At 38.7% G+C, this 15,991-nt stretch overlaps 2 protein-coding genes across 2 annotated transcripts in view; one reads left to right on the forward strand and one right to left on the reverse strand.

Annotated features, from left to right (window-relative positions):
• The window catches only part of LOC135221068 (uncharacterized), a 78,912-nt gene that overhangs the window by 54,380 nt on the left and 8,541 nt on the right, over positions 1-15,991 (reverse strand). The gene's annotated exons all lie outside the window — the stretch shown is intronic.
• Positions 768-4,030, forward strand: LOC135221066 (E3 ubiquitin-protein ligase MSL2-like). Its single transcript, XM_064258829.1, has one exon. It carries the CDS (start codon positions 1,092-1,094, stop codon positions 2,991-2,993), a length of 1,902 nt encoding a protein of 633 aa, XP_064114899.1. The 5' UTR covers positions 768-1,091; the 3' UTR covers positions 2,994-4,030.

The following is a 15,991-nucleotide window of genomic DNA, read 5'->3' on the forward strand; positions in this document are numbered from 1 at the left end:
TTTATAAAATATCTGTACCCAATTCTAAGCAATAATTTTGCAGTGTACAGGGGCAATGGTGTAAAAGATATTTTAAAGCCGTAAGCAATTGGGAGATAAATGGTTTGGCATGATACGGCTAAACCCCCAAGGGACGAAGTGTCCATTAAAACTAGCTGTTCCGAAGGTTATACCCTTGTGATAGATCCATATTGACATGTTGAGGAAAAGGAGGTCCTTTATACCAAAGTGCAAGAGCATTATATATACTATATATATATATATATATATATATATATCTATATATATATATATATATAATATATATATATATATATATAATCTATATATATATATATATATATATATATATATATATATACACGCGCATTTACAATCAGAAACGCATATCTCACAGATAACTGTATATTTTTAATCCAAAATGCACATCCATAGCTTACATTCCAATGTAAGCACGATTAAGCTTAAGAGGATCCTACAGCAAATGCAAATGTTAGAGTTAAATTCAAAACGCAACTAATTACAGGTGCGTCATACCGTTTTCTTATCTTGTATTCCATCGGATAATTCAAAAACTTGCTTATCTTGCGAAGTTTGACACCAAGCGCGATGAACCATAACTTTGAGCTTGAAACTTGAATCGCAAACGGTGGAAATTAGAACGAAAGAAATATTTTGATCAAATGCCACACAATCGGAAGCAGCGGCAGCGAATTCCGTCTCATCCTTTCCACCCTCCCGATGCTCTTCTGTTTCGGATCCCCTTTTCCCCACCTATAAGGGACATTGTTTACCTTTGTTTTGTTTACAAGGCTGAGACCTGGCGAAGATGCTACTAATTCGTGTTTGAAATGTTGCTGCCATAATTATCGGATGTCGGTGGTGAATGCGTCGAGAGAAGGATTCGGGAGAGACAAACAGGATGCCGAGAGTCGCCGAAGACCCTAAATAGGTTCGTTCGGTTCGGGGAAGGAAAAGACATTTGGGTTGCTCCTGAGGAAGGCGGACCTTAATAAGCCCGAGCCCTTTCGAAAGCCCTTTTTGAATCGCGGCAGAAGGATGGTGGTAGGTCCAGTGACAGCCAGTGCACCATGAATGCCACCAACTTGTACGTGACCACCTGTCGACTGGTGATGCACGCGCAGCCCGAGAATCGCGACACATGGCTCGAGCTGTACAAGTTGCTGCCGTACTTGCGTCAGTCCCTGTCGTGCACTGTGTGTGGCAAGTTACTCGTTGAGCCCTACACGCCCACGGAGACCACCTGTCAGCACCATGTGTGCAAGAAGTGCTTAGGGGGCAAGAAGCGCTTGAAGCCCACCTGCAGTTGGTGCAAAGACTACGACATGTATGTGGATAATGCCCAGATTAAACTGTTGCTGCAGTGCTACAGAAAACTCTGTGAATATATTAAATTTACTCCTATATACTGTAAGTTAAATCCGATATATAACAATGGAGGCCAGTTGAGTTTAATTGAAATGATTGACGAAGCCGTTGGGAAAACTAACAATAATAAGTGCGAGGAAATTAATAGCATTCATTGTGATGATTACGAAAGCGATACGAAGGAAAATATATTGACCGACATAAGTAACGAGGCTATTTCTGTGGATGATACACACAAAGAAAATACACTTTTTGGTAACGGTACAAATGAGACAGAGGTTTCCTTGCCTGAGGTGAGTGAACCTAGCAAAGAACTTTTATTGCCAGAAACCAGTGTTAGTGAAGTGAACATTGCTGTCTCCCCCATCATACCTTCTCATAGCGAGTGTAAGCAAGAGGTCAGACCTCCACCACCGCCAATACAAACTATACCTACGCCACACGTTTCTTTGGTGCCCTCTTCAGTAAGTTTAGGAGTGGTTCAAGGTCCAACTCAGCCGACATGTACAGCTGTGCCCTCGCCAGTGTCCTCATCAACCACTGGTTCTTTGAGTGCTGTAAAAACTGCTGTTCCTACTCAAACACCTATTTTGCCTGTACAGCATCACCATTATTCTTCCCAGGTAATACCGACAACCTTGGCGGCTCTACCGAGTGGTACCTCAGGATGTGGTTTTGCACCGGGAACCATTTTTTCTAGTACAAAAGGTCTTGTTACACATAGTGTTGTAGGAGATATGCCACCCTATCCACCAAAACATAACAATTCACCTGTTAATAATGGTTCGTCCTCAATGTATTCTGTCATGTATGCAGATGGAGATAGTACAAAAATAACTATCAAAAGAAAGCCACCAGGGATGGATGCTACAGCGGCATGCACCAATAAGAGTATTGGTATTCCAGTAGAGCCCGAAGCAGCCATTCCAGACCAAGATTTAATAAAGAAGCCAAAACCAAAACCCAAGCCAAAGCCAAAACGAAAGGGGTGTCGCTGTGGCAATGCAACACCTACGCCGGGAAAACTAACCTGTTGTGGTCAGCGTTGCCCGTGTTATGTGGAGGCCAAAGCATGTATTGAATGCAGATGTAGAGGCTGTAGGAATCCTCATCGTCCCGGTGGTAAGAAGGTGCGACCAGTAATCCCTCAGTTAGCAAACATTCAAATTCACCAAGTCCAACCAGTCCATGGGCGCAGTAGTAGTACAGCCTCTATGACAACCACTACCCCAACTGCAACAACTACTAGTACTGCAAATACAAATTTGATACCCACCAGTATATCATCTCCTGCTATTGCAAACACATCTTTGCCACAAACAATACGTGCTGTTCAAGCCATGCATGCCGTTCAAGCTGTGCATGGTGTAAATACAACTGTACAGGCCATGGCTGGCGGAGTTCATCAGTTGATTGCATTAGGAGGAGGGGTTGTACAGACTGGACCTTTGTCACCTGGTCTGGGAGTTCATCCTGTTTCTGGCCTTGCTATGAAACCTGTCAGCCTAGCATTAACTTCGGTGCCAGCACAACTCCTCATCAACGACGATAGATCAACATCGGCTAGTACGTCGGATAACAGTGATGTAGACGTTGATATATAGCATAGATAGAACCATTTGTTGTGGCATTGGAACAATACCTAAAATTCAGGACAGTATTTACGTGAAAAAACTTAATATTTTTGCATAAGTTTTTTGCAACTACCTAAAATGACCCTGATCCTCACAAAAGCAATTCTGTTTCAGGAATATGAAGCTCAGTATAGTGTGGGTCTAAAGTTTTGGGAGAGACAAAAAAAAACCTGAAAAATATAAGCTTTTATACCTGACAGTATTTATTCCCCACATTCCTGTATTGTAAAGTGACAGCAATTATTGGTTTTTAATTTTAGAGATCTGCTATCAGCAATTGGACAAGATGAGCCATGCAAATTTATTTTAGCTTATTCTTAAAATCTGTAGAATTTATTTTTTATTGGTACAGTACTCATGCATACACAGTAGTTTAACACTGTATGAGTAATGCAGTGCCATTGTAGCTACTATAAATTACAGTGTAAGACAGTGTTTAAGTTTAGAATTTTGAAATTACTCATAATGAAGTCCAAAACAACAAAAAGATGCATATAAATTTCATATTTTCTTGATAATGCATTTGATACTGTCTTGTTTAAGGTGAAAACAGCTCTTTAATTTTGAAAATGATAGATTTGGGTAATGTACTTTATATCTCACAAGTATCTCAGGTCTTGCTGTTGTATCTAGTAATTTAGATATTAACTTTTGTCATGTATTTCAATTCAGGTTATTTGAAGTAGCCTACCATCATTTTTGATTTAATGGCTGGAAAGTAATATATCTTGTTTATGCACTGTAAGTTATCATCTAATGATGCTTATGGGGCTTCTCATTGGAAATTAAAGAAAAAAGTGCTTGTGAGTCTTCCGTAATACAGTGCTCCAAATAACAATGCTTTTTTCAATATATTCCAAATTCTAGAACCTATAGAGAATGAAAATAAGATGTGTTTCTTTTCAGACATTCTTCCTGACACGTTAAATTATTTTTGTAAAACTTCATTTATGAATGTCAGTGTTTTATTGATTGGCTCTGTCCAGTAAAAGCCTTTTATTGTTCTATAGAAAGTGTTTTATTAGCCACAAAATTTATTTATTTAGGATACATTCAGTTTCCTCACAATGTTGAAAATATTCTCTGTTATTTGTTGAATCTGATATGCCCATACAATAAACAAAATCACTTTTTCTTATTGAAATAGTTCCTGTTGAAATACAAACTATTGCCTTGTATATGTTTATTCCTGTGTAATCTTTAATGGTCACTGTAGCTTGATAACAAGGTGGTTAATTGATGGTAGACAGGTGGGGGTGTTGGTTAGTACCCCCACTCACCTGCTGCAAGCCAATTGGTTTTCTTTGCCATCCTGCTGGGTAGACATGTGTTACACTGCCTGACTGGAAACTAAAGTGCTATTTTCTATATGTATATATAGTGTGTTTGTTTTTGCAATGAAGCTGTGAAACCCACCTCATCATTACAGCATGTTTAGGGGGGACTCGGAGGCAAGACTGTCATTCTGATTACTGTAGTTGCAATTTGTTAATGACATCTTGGATCAAGTTAACAGTGATCTGCAGGAATGGATTGCTCTTGGCTTCCTTATTACTCTTTCTGATGAATAAATTTGGGGCAGCAGTGAAGAAGTGGCTTTCTAACAGCTGAAACACCTTGGTCTACTGTGCAGTCACCTTCAAGCTCTCTGGGGTGTTGAAGGGCAATGTGGCTAATCCTTCAGGGCCAACCATGCCTTGTGTGTCTGGTACTGTGAAGCCTTAGTCCTCACCATTGCGATGGGGGACCAGTTTCCTTCTGCCTTCCAAAAGGACAAGGAATGCTCCAGCTCTGACTCAAAGGGAAGGCAATTAAAAGGTGTGGGGTTGGAGGGGGATTTGAGGTAGACTCTCATTCTGCTACTACAACAATTAAGGAGGTCCAATCTTTCGTGTACTTGGTCATGAAAGCAATTACCAGGGCAAACTGGTGTGTTAGCCTCTCTTTCAGGAGAGGATCCAACTTGTTTTGAGGGATCTTCTAGGACTTGATGGTCTTTCTCTTTGCTGTTGGGTTTGGCAGTTGTGGGGTTCAAAGTCTTGTGATTTGGACTGGCAACAGCCCTTCAGGTGTTCATGTGCGTGTTCACCTTTGTGCCAGCTTGGGCCCACTTTCACTATAGTCTAGCTACAAAAGGTTGAGACTCTTATGTGATTAGCACTGCTGCCATATATTTTCTTAAACCCGTTCAAACTTTTCAGCAACATTTATATTTCTCTAAGACATGTTGGTTCCAGTGTCCTTAGAGATGCACTTGTTTCAGAATGAAAACTGCCTCCTAGCCTTTAATTGTGACCTAGGGATCGTGATAAACTGGGAGTCTGGATCTCCTGCCTAAGCAGCAGGCACAGCACCTGGGCGTGCTGATAGACATGGTAGCAGCACAAGTTTTTTCATAAGACTTTCATTTCAGCATGCTCAAAAAAGTTGCAGCATGAACAACCAGCTCAGCTCTGTGAGGGGTAGTGCGCCTCAATGGCGTGGTTGATATGGTGTTTGCCTTCCACCTCGGTGGTCGCGGGTTCGATTCTCGGCCATTCCATTGAGGAGTGAGAGATGTGTATTTCTGGTGATAGAAGTTCACTCTCGACGTGGTTCGGAAGTCACGTAAAGCCGTTGGTCCCGTTGCTGAATAACCACTGGTTCCATGCAACGTAAAAGCACCATACAAACAAAAATCTGTGAGGCTGTCTTTGGTCTTCTATCACCTTTGGAGTTCATGCCTGATGGGCGTTTCCTCCAACACACAACTGGAGCAGCACTGGGTTGGCCTCAAGTGACTATTCTCACCCTCTTCCCTTGAGGCAAGAAGTAATAGATAAACCTTGTTAGTTTCTGAACAGTGGGAACCAGTCTGTAACTTTCTCTGAAGTCACCACCTCCAAATATACTCTGTTATTGGTCACATTAAAGGAGCGGTGGACTACATGCCTTGTGATCTCACACTTCAGGTGTGTGGACAAAGAATGACCTGCATCTGGAAGTAGAATGAGTGCGGTGGAGAGCAGTTTGTTTGGGGATGGTCTCCCTTCACTTCTGCAAGTTGTCATCGCAAATGTGTGAATATAGGTGGTTGCCGTGCCGTAAAGCTGTTATCCAGACATTCTGGGGCAGAAGGAATATTTTTGAAGACCAACCTAGCTGCAAGGTGAGGATAAATTAATTCTTTCTTGCTTAAGTGAAGGCTTTTTGAACTTTGGGGGCCGCGAATGATCAACTTGTGCAAGTCAATTGTGGTCTGTATGTATCACAAAATTCTGCCTCTTAGACATACAGATGGAATCTCTTTACTGGCTAACAAGGAGTTCTTGTATTCTGTTTTCATACTCCATAACTTAAGAGGTACCTTGAGGAATATCTTTTAGAACCCTTGAAACAGTCTGGATGTCTATGACTTTTCCTCCAGTCAGCCACACAAGCCAAGTGATCAACTGAGTGCTTGTCACTGGGCCTCAGATAACCATCATAGCTCTTCACTGACCCCTTATTGAGTGGTATCCTAATATGCTAGCTCTTCCAGTTGAGGTACGAAGAAAGATTTCACCATAGCCCACTCTTCTCTCTTAGTTGAATATTTGAAGTAGCCTCAGCTAATATTTATCAGGGAATTGGCTGTTATTCAGAAGATTGCAGACATCTACATCCACCTTCAATGAGACAAGCTCCTCTCAGTCTTGGTGGCCAGGTTTTTCGATTGAAGGGCATGGACCTCTCTTCCTTGGCAGAGTTGTCCAAGCTTATAAGGAGCTCTTGGCATATACCTACAAAGACTGAGGAAGTTGTCTGTGTCAACAATAATAAAGGAATATACAATACTGTAGATCAGCTCTACCACAGATAGACTAAGCATATGTATGCTAACATTTCAAGAGAGGGGCATTATTTACATGCTTGAAACCACCAATGTGGGTCTTATCTCTGGTACTCAAGAACCTGTCCGGTGACACTTATGAACCATTTTAGCAGTCTTCCCTTAAAGATTTCAAAAGTTATTTTGCTCGCCATAGCCTCTTCTCAGCAAGTGTACTTCATACATTCCAATCAAGTCACCCACAGCCAATACTTATTGGCCTCACGTTCTTGTACGTATTTGTCTTCAAGACACTGGCAATTTCTTCCATTTTTCAAACTACTCCTGATTTTGGCACATCAGCTCTGCCTGTTTCATTTGGTAATCAGGGAGACCATTCCTTGTGTCTTGTTAGATCCATAAGACATTATATGGAGAGAACAAGATCTTGGGGGGAGGGGGTCACATTTATTTTCATCTACTGGGGCAATTAAATGGCATGTTTCTGAGATTACAATATATTCTTGGTTTAAGTATTTCACTGTCAAGGGCCATGAAGTTAGGGTGTTTCAACCTCTGTGGCTTTTTAAAATTAATAATAAGATTAATAAGAAATTTAGCTTGGCAATATATATGTCGACTCCTTTTTTCAGATTTTATGTGAGGGATTTGAAACAAATAATTGAATTTATACTTAAAGGTGTATAATGGCTGCAGGTCAAGTTCTGCTTCAGCCTGAAAAGGAAAGTTAGGTTGGGGAGGAAGGGCATACAGTAGTACAGGCAGTTCCCGGGTTACGACGGGGGTTCCCTTCTTGAGACGCGTTGTAAGCCGAAAATCGTCATAAACCGGAACATGGTAAAAAATCCTAAGAAAATCTTACTTTTAATGCTTTGGTCGCATTGAAAACTATGTAAACTGCATTCTTATTGCATTTTTCATCAAAAAAACCTTCAATTATTGATTATTTTGCATTTTTGGAATCATATTTCATCTGCCAGATCAGCGTTGTAGGCATCATAACCCTGGAACGTGCGTCGTAACCCTAGAAATAATGTCTGATGAATATAATTGAGCAGCGCCTTAACCTCGGAACGTTGTAAGCCGAACCCGTCGTAACCGGGGGACTGCCTGTACTTATCACCCTCATCCTCATAAGTCATCCTTGGACCCATAGGTGTATGCCTTTTGGGCAACCTGCTCCAATTGCTTCATCTTTACGGACAGCATCTCTTCCGGTTTTCCTCTGGAAGTGTATGCTCAAGCAGGTACAGGTACAACCCAAGGCCCTAAGTAAATAAAGTATAACCAATGGCCTTAATAATGAGGCCCTGTTGGATACTCTTTCCCTCAAGTGATTGTCTCTCATCAGGGCACTAAAGCAATCCCACCTAAATAGTAGCTCAAGTTATCATCAAGCAAAGTAAATGTAATCTCTTGATTTCAGAAGGTTCAGACCAGTAGGGGCATCGATGGACCTGTATACATAATCAGACAAGTGGAAAATGGTACTGCCCTTTCCTGGAATATGTCAGATCTCTGCTACAGCTGGTAAAGCTGTTGAAAAGTAAAGGGTTTGTATAAATTTTTTTTTTTAAATTTCATGTTTTTGAATTTAATGCTTTTTCCACTAGCCAATACTGTAGTACATGCATTATCATATTGTCATGTAATTGGCACACTTGTATGTGTTTGTGCAATCAATAAATCTATTACTTTTACTTGGAAACAGTGGTTGCTCTGTGACAATTAGTGATGCAATGACGTATTTCTTGAAAGGAGTGGTAAGGAATCCCTTTGCTGTTAGTACATAGGTCAATACATTATCATCCTCTCCATTATTGATGCTTTTACATAAGTTTTTTTCCTTTAATGAGTTATGAGGAATTAGTTCTCTCAACTCCCTTGAGTTCTTTATTTTTTCTACACCAATTCCTATCTGAGCTAGGTCATCATCCATTGCCATTCTGTTTGATTTTTTATTCCTTTCTATTGGTCTATCTTACTGCCTCCATAAGGCACTTTTTTCCAATGAACTGCCCATCTACCCATTTCATCTCATGGTCAATCCAACCCACTTTTTGTCTTAATCAGCATTTGGACAACACTTATTCTGAGGAAGAAAAGCAACTATAGTGCCAGCAACTCATTTTTTACCTGGAATCTTTCAGAAGCAAGATCATGAATATTGGTAGCAGAGGATCCCTGGTAGATAGATATATTACTGGATGATAGCAAAAATTCTCAAAGGTCAAAGGGCCATAATTCTTATGGAGATTTTTTTTAATTCTTAATCTTCTTTTCTTGGAAATTCTTTCAAACAAGAGATTACAGTATACTTAACAGTAATATCTAGTCAAGAAGCAAGTCCCTGGCTCTTCACAGGCTACCGCAATCAGGAACATCACTCCTCTTGGAAGAACTATTCCATATGGGAGGATCTCTTCACTTCACATTGGAATGACATCTTCACTGGAGTCATATTCTCAAACTCTAGTGATGGAATGGAATATGAAATTTGGCTTGAAGCCAAGCACTGGATTCCGAGGGATTATTCAGTGCCATAATGAATTGGTTTGAGATGAATAGGTACTATGTCAATGAATTTATGAACTGAATAAATACAATAACAGAATGATTTTAAAACTATGGTAAAAGTTTATATATTTGGTAAAAACGATATTCTCAAACAGTGCTCTGGTTCTAAGAGAGATGGACTGAAGGGATTCTAATTCATTACTGTGTTACTAAGAAAATACAGCTTTCACACCCACCTGGAAGAGGTCTAAGCTACTAGATGATAAAATGCAATGCACTGATGCATCTGCCAAGGTCATGGATGTTGGTTGATATTATGGATATTAGCCGTTATTGTAGGGAGTTCACAGCGAAGGTTACAAATGTAAAGGGGTCATCATAATTAGAAAGCAACTAAGCCCCTATGTTTCCTTCTCATTAAGAATAGTTTATACACTGAAATTTCAGCCTCCTGGAGTTAACCTCTCAAATCTCAGAAGCAATGGATGTAATGCTCCTGCACAGAAGTGTAAGTAAACCTTTCATACCCCTGAATATGCAGTACTGGGACACATCCTGTGTCTCAATAGCAGTATTTCACGTTCATGACGATCACTCAGCGTGGCATTATTTGTTCAGATGTTCACAGCCTAGGAGACACCCTCTTGATTAGCAGATTGGTTACCATGCAAAAACTGGCTAGGACTCAGGATTTTAATCTTATGCTGAAGAGAAAGCCACTAAAACATCTTGTTAGAGGTTAAGAATATGTAATTTAAAAAAACCCACACCATAGAGGCCAATGTTGCGGAATCAGTTGTCGAGAGACTGGAGAAAATGTTGCTCAGAATGGCCATGGAATCTGTTTCCTAATAGTCCTGTATACTACAGGGAGTTTTTCCACTGAAGGAAGGAGATAAGGACCTTGTATTTCTTTGGGCTGCAGTACTACATCTACATGTGATTTTACTAACCTTATTGCGTTCCCCCTTTTAAACAGCAATTTTTTGCTACATTTCGCAGATTACCTAAATAAGCCCAGTGCTAAAGGGAACAAGGATTTACTAAATCAATCAAGAATTAGAATGGAGGAAGAAAATGACTGAAGAAAGTTTCTTCCAACATTCACTCACTGTGGTGAGTCCAATGAGGGGGTTGGTTTGTTTTCAGAGGTCTTGTGGGTAGTCACTGCTGGTTCATTCAGCAAAAAGTTAATGTAACATGCACATATTTAGAAATGGTTAGCTACTGCTTAACTTTTTGGTTGGGTCTTTTTATATACAATACATTTACTGTAATGATTCTGATGATGTCTGAGTAAATAATATACTAACAGCATTATGGAGTTAGGCTAGTTACAAGTACAGTACTGGTAATCTGAGTAAACATTAGCCTACCCATAAAAAATTGTCTCCACAATTTTACTATTAGAAAGATGTCAAAAGCAGAAGGGCTGTGCTGCTAGGAGAGATGTTATGCACATGATTTACAAGGCCTGTGTGTTACTGGAAGTGCTGTCGATCAAAAGTAACATTAGAAGACACCTACTTCACTCTAATCTCTGTTGGCACCAGTTTAAACAATTTCCTACCGCTTTCGATGGGGAATGTGTATCACTGCAGGTGAATTATAAATAAGTTATTTTGTCATTTTTAAATAAATCTGTAATTGCCGGACTGTATTTAACTGAAATGTGTCCATGTCTTAAACATATCTCCTAGGCAAAGTGCAAGTGTGTTTGTGTGTGGTGGGGATTCCCAACCCAAAAATATTACCAAAGCACACAGACTCACCCAGTTGATGGTTTTTTAGGTCCTTTAGGAATAGAATGCTATTCTTGCTGTGGGTCAAAATGTCTTCTTTAGCTACATGTGTAAGTGTTTACATAATAAAAATATGGAATGTTAGTCCATATATATAAAAGTCTAAAACTAAAGAGGTCAACCAGATTGCTTGCAGGAATGTGATCAGACTAGAGACACTAAAGATGACGTATACAATAAAAGTAGGCTAAGATAACATGCCGTCACCTGTAGTCATTCAATTGTTTATAAACATTAGTCCAAGCTCCCTGCTTGAGACAACTACCCCGACCTATAATTCAAACGGCCTACGTGATCTGTAGCGTGTCTCATTTTGATTGTGTGTTCGTATGAAACTATGTCATTTGTATGTATGTTCATATGTTCGAACTACTGTCTGTTCCTTCATAACTTGTAACAGAGATGGTAGACGAGCAGAACAGAGTTAGCTATCGTCATTAGAAGACCTGTACCTCTTTACCTAAGCTTTATCATGTAGAGGAATAGGATTAGCCATCATCATTGGCAGAAGCGATCAAGCTATCGTTATTAGAAGACTTGTACAATCATACCTGATCTTCACCATGTAAAACTATAGAAGAATATATAATTTTTTATACTTAGTGTTTTCTACAAGAACCTCCTCACCGAACCAACATGAGTTTAACACATCGTCGTAATAACCAACAAGATAATACCGACTTCGTAAGTGATCTACAAACCCCCAGACACTCCATTGAAGATGGAAGTGCAATACCAACCGACTTAGCGTAAGATTATCGCTAGTCTAACATTACCTCATAGGGCGCCTTATCATACAAGGCACAAGCCCTAATATTGGTGGCAGCGTACCAGAAGGACTCTACAACTTCTCCGAAGATAAAACAGAATAATAAATCATGAAGTCAACGACGACGAAAGCAGCAGATTCTTCAAGCAACCTAGTATCATCGTTAGTGAGCGACTTCAGAAAACAACAAGATTCGTCAAGCAACTTAGTATCATCGTTTGGTGAATAACTTCAAGAAACAAAACCGACGTGTCCTTTTCCTACGGCAACGGAAGCTTCGTCTCTCATTAGAATCATTCAAGAAAACATCGTTAGTGAGCGTTTCCGGCACTGCAAGAAACAAACCGAACGCGTCTGCAGCATCGGATTTTCAAGGGCTCGAATCATCAAAACAACGCGCACGGGGAAAACTCAAGCCAAACCAGATCATCCGCTAAATAGAGAAGGAGGACCAAGGCCGTGTGTCGTTATCGGAACACCGTGACTTCCCACAAAAGCAAGCTAAGTACAATTTTTTATTCATTTGGAGTAACTTTGAGTGTTTCCTTTGCAGGTCGAATTTCGTTATTCCTGTGGCTGAAGTTACGAGACATTCTTAATCTTACTTTTTTACAGAAATTATTTACATCATTGAGATTTCGCTACTGCGAGTTTTTATCTTTGAGTGTCTGTTTCCAGAAGTTCTACTGAAATATCATAATCATATACTATGTTGATTTTATCATTTTGGGTGATTATTAATCCCTTACGTAACAAATCATATTAAACAGTGAATATGCGTTTACGCAGTGGACGTCTGTATTTATACAGATGCATGGATAGGGTCGTTAAGCACCGTAGTGATTAGAAAACACACAAAAACAAGTGGAACACCCGTACAAATCTAGATAAATTAGAGGTAACACTATTTCGGGTCATGACAATAAATGCTCCTTTGCAAAGTCCCGATCGCAGTTTTAGCCTTGAGTTTTTTTGAGTTATATAAAATATCGAACCTCAATGACTCAACTTAACTTTAAAAATATGGCTGGATTGCAAGGAATAACATGTCTGTAAAAAACTTTCATCAGGCTAAATGCGCTGACCAGGATCCCTCACTATTTCAAATTTTAGCAAAGAATGAAGTACAAACAGTTAATATTGAATGCAGTAGTGATAACTTGTCTTATTAGTAATCGCTCAGTTCCTAATAGTTCGTCATTCATTGCTTTATACGTAACCAGCAACATAATGCTAAAAACACACAATACGTTGCCGATGGTAATAAAGAGAAGGATCCTAATTATTACAAAAAGAAATAGAAACAGTAGCCCGTTCAGAATCAAACAAGCAAACTCGGTGACTGTGTCACCTAGTCAAGCGGTCAAGGTCAGTCAAAACTGCCGAAGTTTTCAAAGCAAAGCAAATTCCACACAATAAGCGACTCTAGCAGAGTGGGGAAAAGCGATACGATATCTTTTTGTTTGAATTAAAAAGGATTTTTTCCTATGAAACACACGACCGTATAAAGTAATCTGAGCAGGTTTTCGTTTTTTTTTTTTTAATACATAAGTTATTATAAGTAGTGGTGGATAAAGCCCAACTGTACGCGCCATAAAAATTAGAATATCTTGTTTTATTTCTTTAGTACACGTAATATCTTGTATTTACGGACTCACTGTCTGTTGTTCGAACTTCCCTAATGAGAAGTCCGGATAAGCGAGCGCTTACAGATACCTCTATAGTTATAAAAAAACATTGCTCTGTATCTAGCGTAATTGTAAGATTCATCTAGGAGTGCGTTACGAATATTTATGAGTGCTAAATCAGTAAATATGGAATTCAACACATAATAATCTGTGACTCGGGTGGTGTAAATCAATAATAATCTCCTTAACACGTTGTGTGAATTCCTTTCCATTAAGAAAACCAATAATATATTTTATCACCCAGAGTCAATCGGTTTGGTAGAATAACGGATAATTAAATAGGAAGTGTCAATGTCTTACGAGTTACAACTCGTGATATTGGATCCGAACTGGATTATAGCGGTTCTCGCGGTTTTAAATATCTTTATCATTTATATCTTGTATCTATAGAATTGATGCCGCAAGTAGCCTTATACGGTACGCCGCTAGAACACTTTTCCACATATTCAAGCCAACCATTAATTTATCAAATATATATAAAAAAATATATAAATAAATAAATATAAAAAAATAAAATAAATATGGATACAAGTGGAGTCAATATAATACACTCCGTAAGAAGTCGGAAGGGTTACAAATTATAATAAAAAAGGAATCACGATAAAATCAATAAGCAAAACGTAACCATAGATAATTAAATATCCAAATATATATGCGTAAAGATTTGAACTCTAACTTAACGCTTTAGTAATGACAAATAAGCTAAAAGTTCAAACACATATCCAAAATCTACTGACATATTGTCTGTCCGGTGATTTATATTCGTAGTCAATGAAAAAAAAAAATAATAATAATAAATAAATAAATAAATAAATAAATAAAATAAAATAAAAGAGATTTTAAAGTCAGGAAGTCTAGAAGTGAAAATGTTATCTATGAAATAATCCTATATGAATCTTATACAGGGCTAATAATATATATAGAATTTGTATGGAAACCTTTTTCATATAGTTTGAATAAGGAATATTTAATTTAACATAATTACAATTATGCAGATTTCCAACATGAAACTAATATATTGTTCAATTTTTTGGTACTGTTTTTTTTTTCAGACATTCTTCTCGTGTGGGTCGAGTATTAAAGATAATAAATTTATCCTAAAGTCGTATTTATTACAGCAAGTAACGTAACTCTTAGCTGGCTGAGAGCAATCTCCTGCCAAGTGACGACGTCATCATTGCCGTATCAGCATTTGTTCCTTTTAACCTCAATAATCTGCTTACACAGGCTTCATCTCGCGCTTGCAAACCAGATTGACTGGAGAAAGGAATGCTTAGCCCGAACTTCTCATGGGCAAGGCAGACGTTAGGTACAAGTGTCTATCGGTATGCGCAATGCAACTTGCAAATCATTTTAAAAATTAATAAACAAAATAAGGAAATAGAATTTCTATAACATCAAAATGAATTAATTTTTTTTTTTCTGAACCTCATAGACATTTAGAAGTATCAAGTCATGGGAAAATGTCGCATTTTGTTCTTGAAAAACCCAAAGTTTATATAGAAATTAGTTACATAGTGGGTTTTTTTTTTTTTCGTTGCACCTCCTACCTATTAATAAAGTTTTTAAAATTAACCCCAGAGGATGCGCGCGAGAAAATTGAATATGAAACGTTTGTTAGGGCACATAGGATCAGATTTTATCACAACTTAATTTCAGTTAGCATAGAGAAATACAGAATCATGATTAATCTTCTCTTTGACTCTTATGTTGCCTGGCAATCTTACAAATAGCTCCGTTTTCCACTTCTTTGTCTAGTAACTTACTACCAGTAATATCGAATTTTCTTTGAGACTCGTAATGATATCTATTTTTTTTTTCTTTTTTTTTATAATTATGGATATTTTTACAGTCATCATAGACCTGGATAGGTTCACTCATTGTTAATGCCATGGATAAAAAAGTTTGTACAGCGGACTCTTTTGAATTCCAAAATATCAGCGAATTCATGTGGGTTAAGTCTGGTCTAAATGGCTCTCTCCCCTCCCCTGTATTTGGATGTCGTCTGAATTTACTTTGCCCTTGTGACAAGTATAATTTCACTTGCAGGCTGATTAATGGAACCTGGTTACAGTATCCTGCAGTACGAGAGTTTCACATAGCAACTTCAAAAAATCGTTCGTCGCTGCGGATGACTACAGTCAAGTAACAACCGCCTACAATGTGAAAGGAATTTCATGGACTTCTTCGACCGACACCGTATCTCGTCGTTAATCTCGTTTTCATGCGGAACGCTCTAGCGACTGTCGGCAATCGACTACGAAAGGGACATACTTCCGACAATTACGACCCGAAGGATATTCAACTCTACTTTGCTGGCGAAGGACTCGTGCTGGGATGTTTTTTTTATTCATCGCGAACGTAATCGTGTAGCTTAGGAT

The sequence above is a fragment of the Macrobrachium nipponense genome, chromosome 2 (assembly GCF_015104395.2).
Source record: "Macrobrachium nipponense isolate FS-2020 chromosome 2, ASM1510439v2, whole genome shotgun sequence".
NCBI lineage: Eukaryota > Metazoa > Arthropoda > Malacostraca > Decapoda > Palaemonidae > Macrobrachium > Macrobrachium nipponense.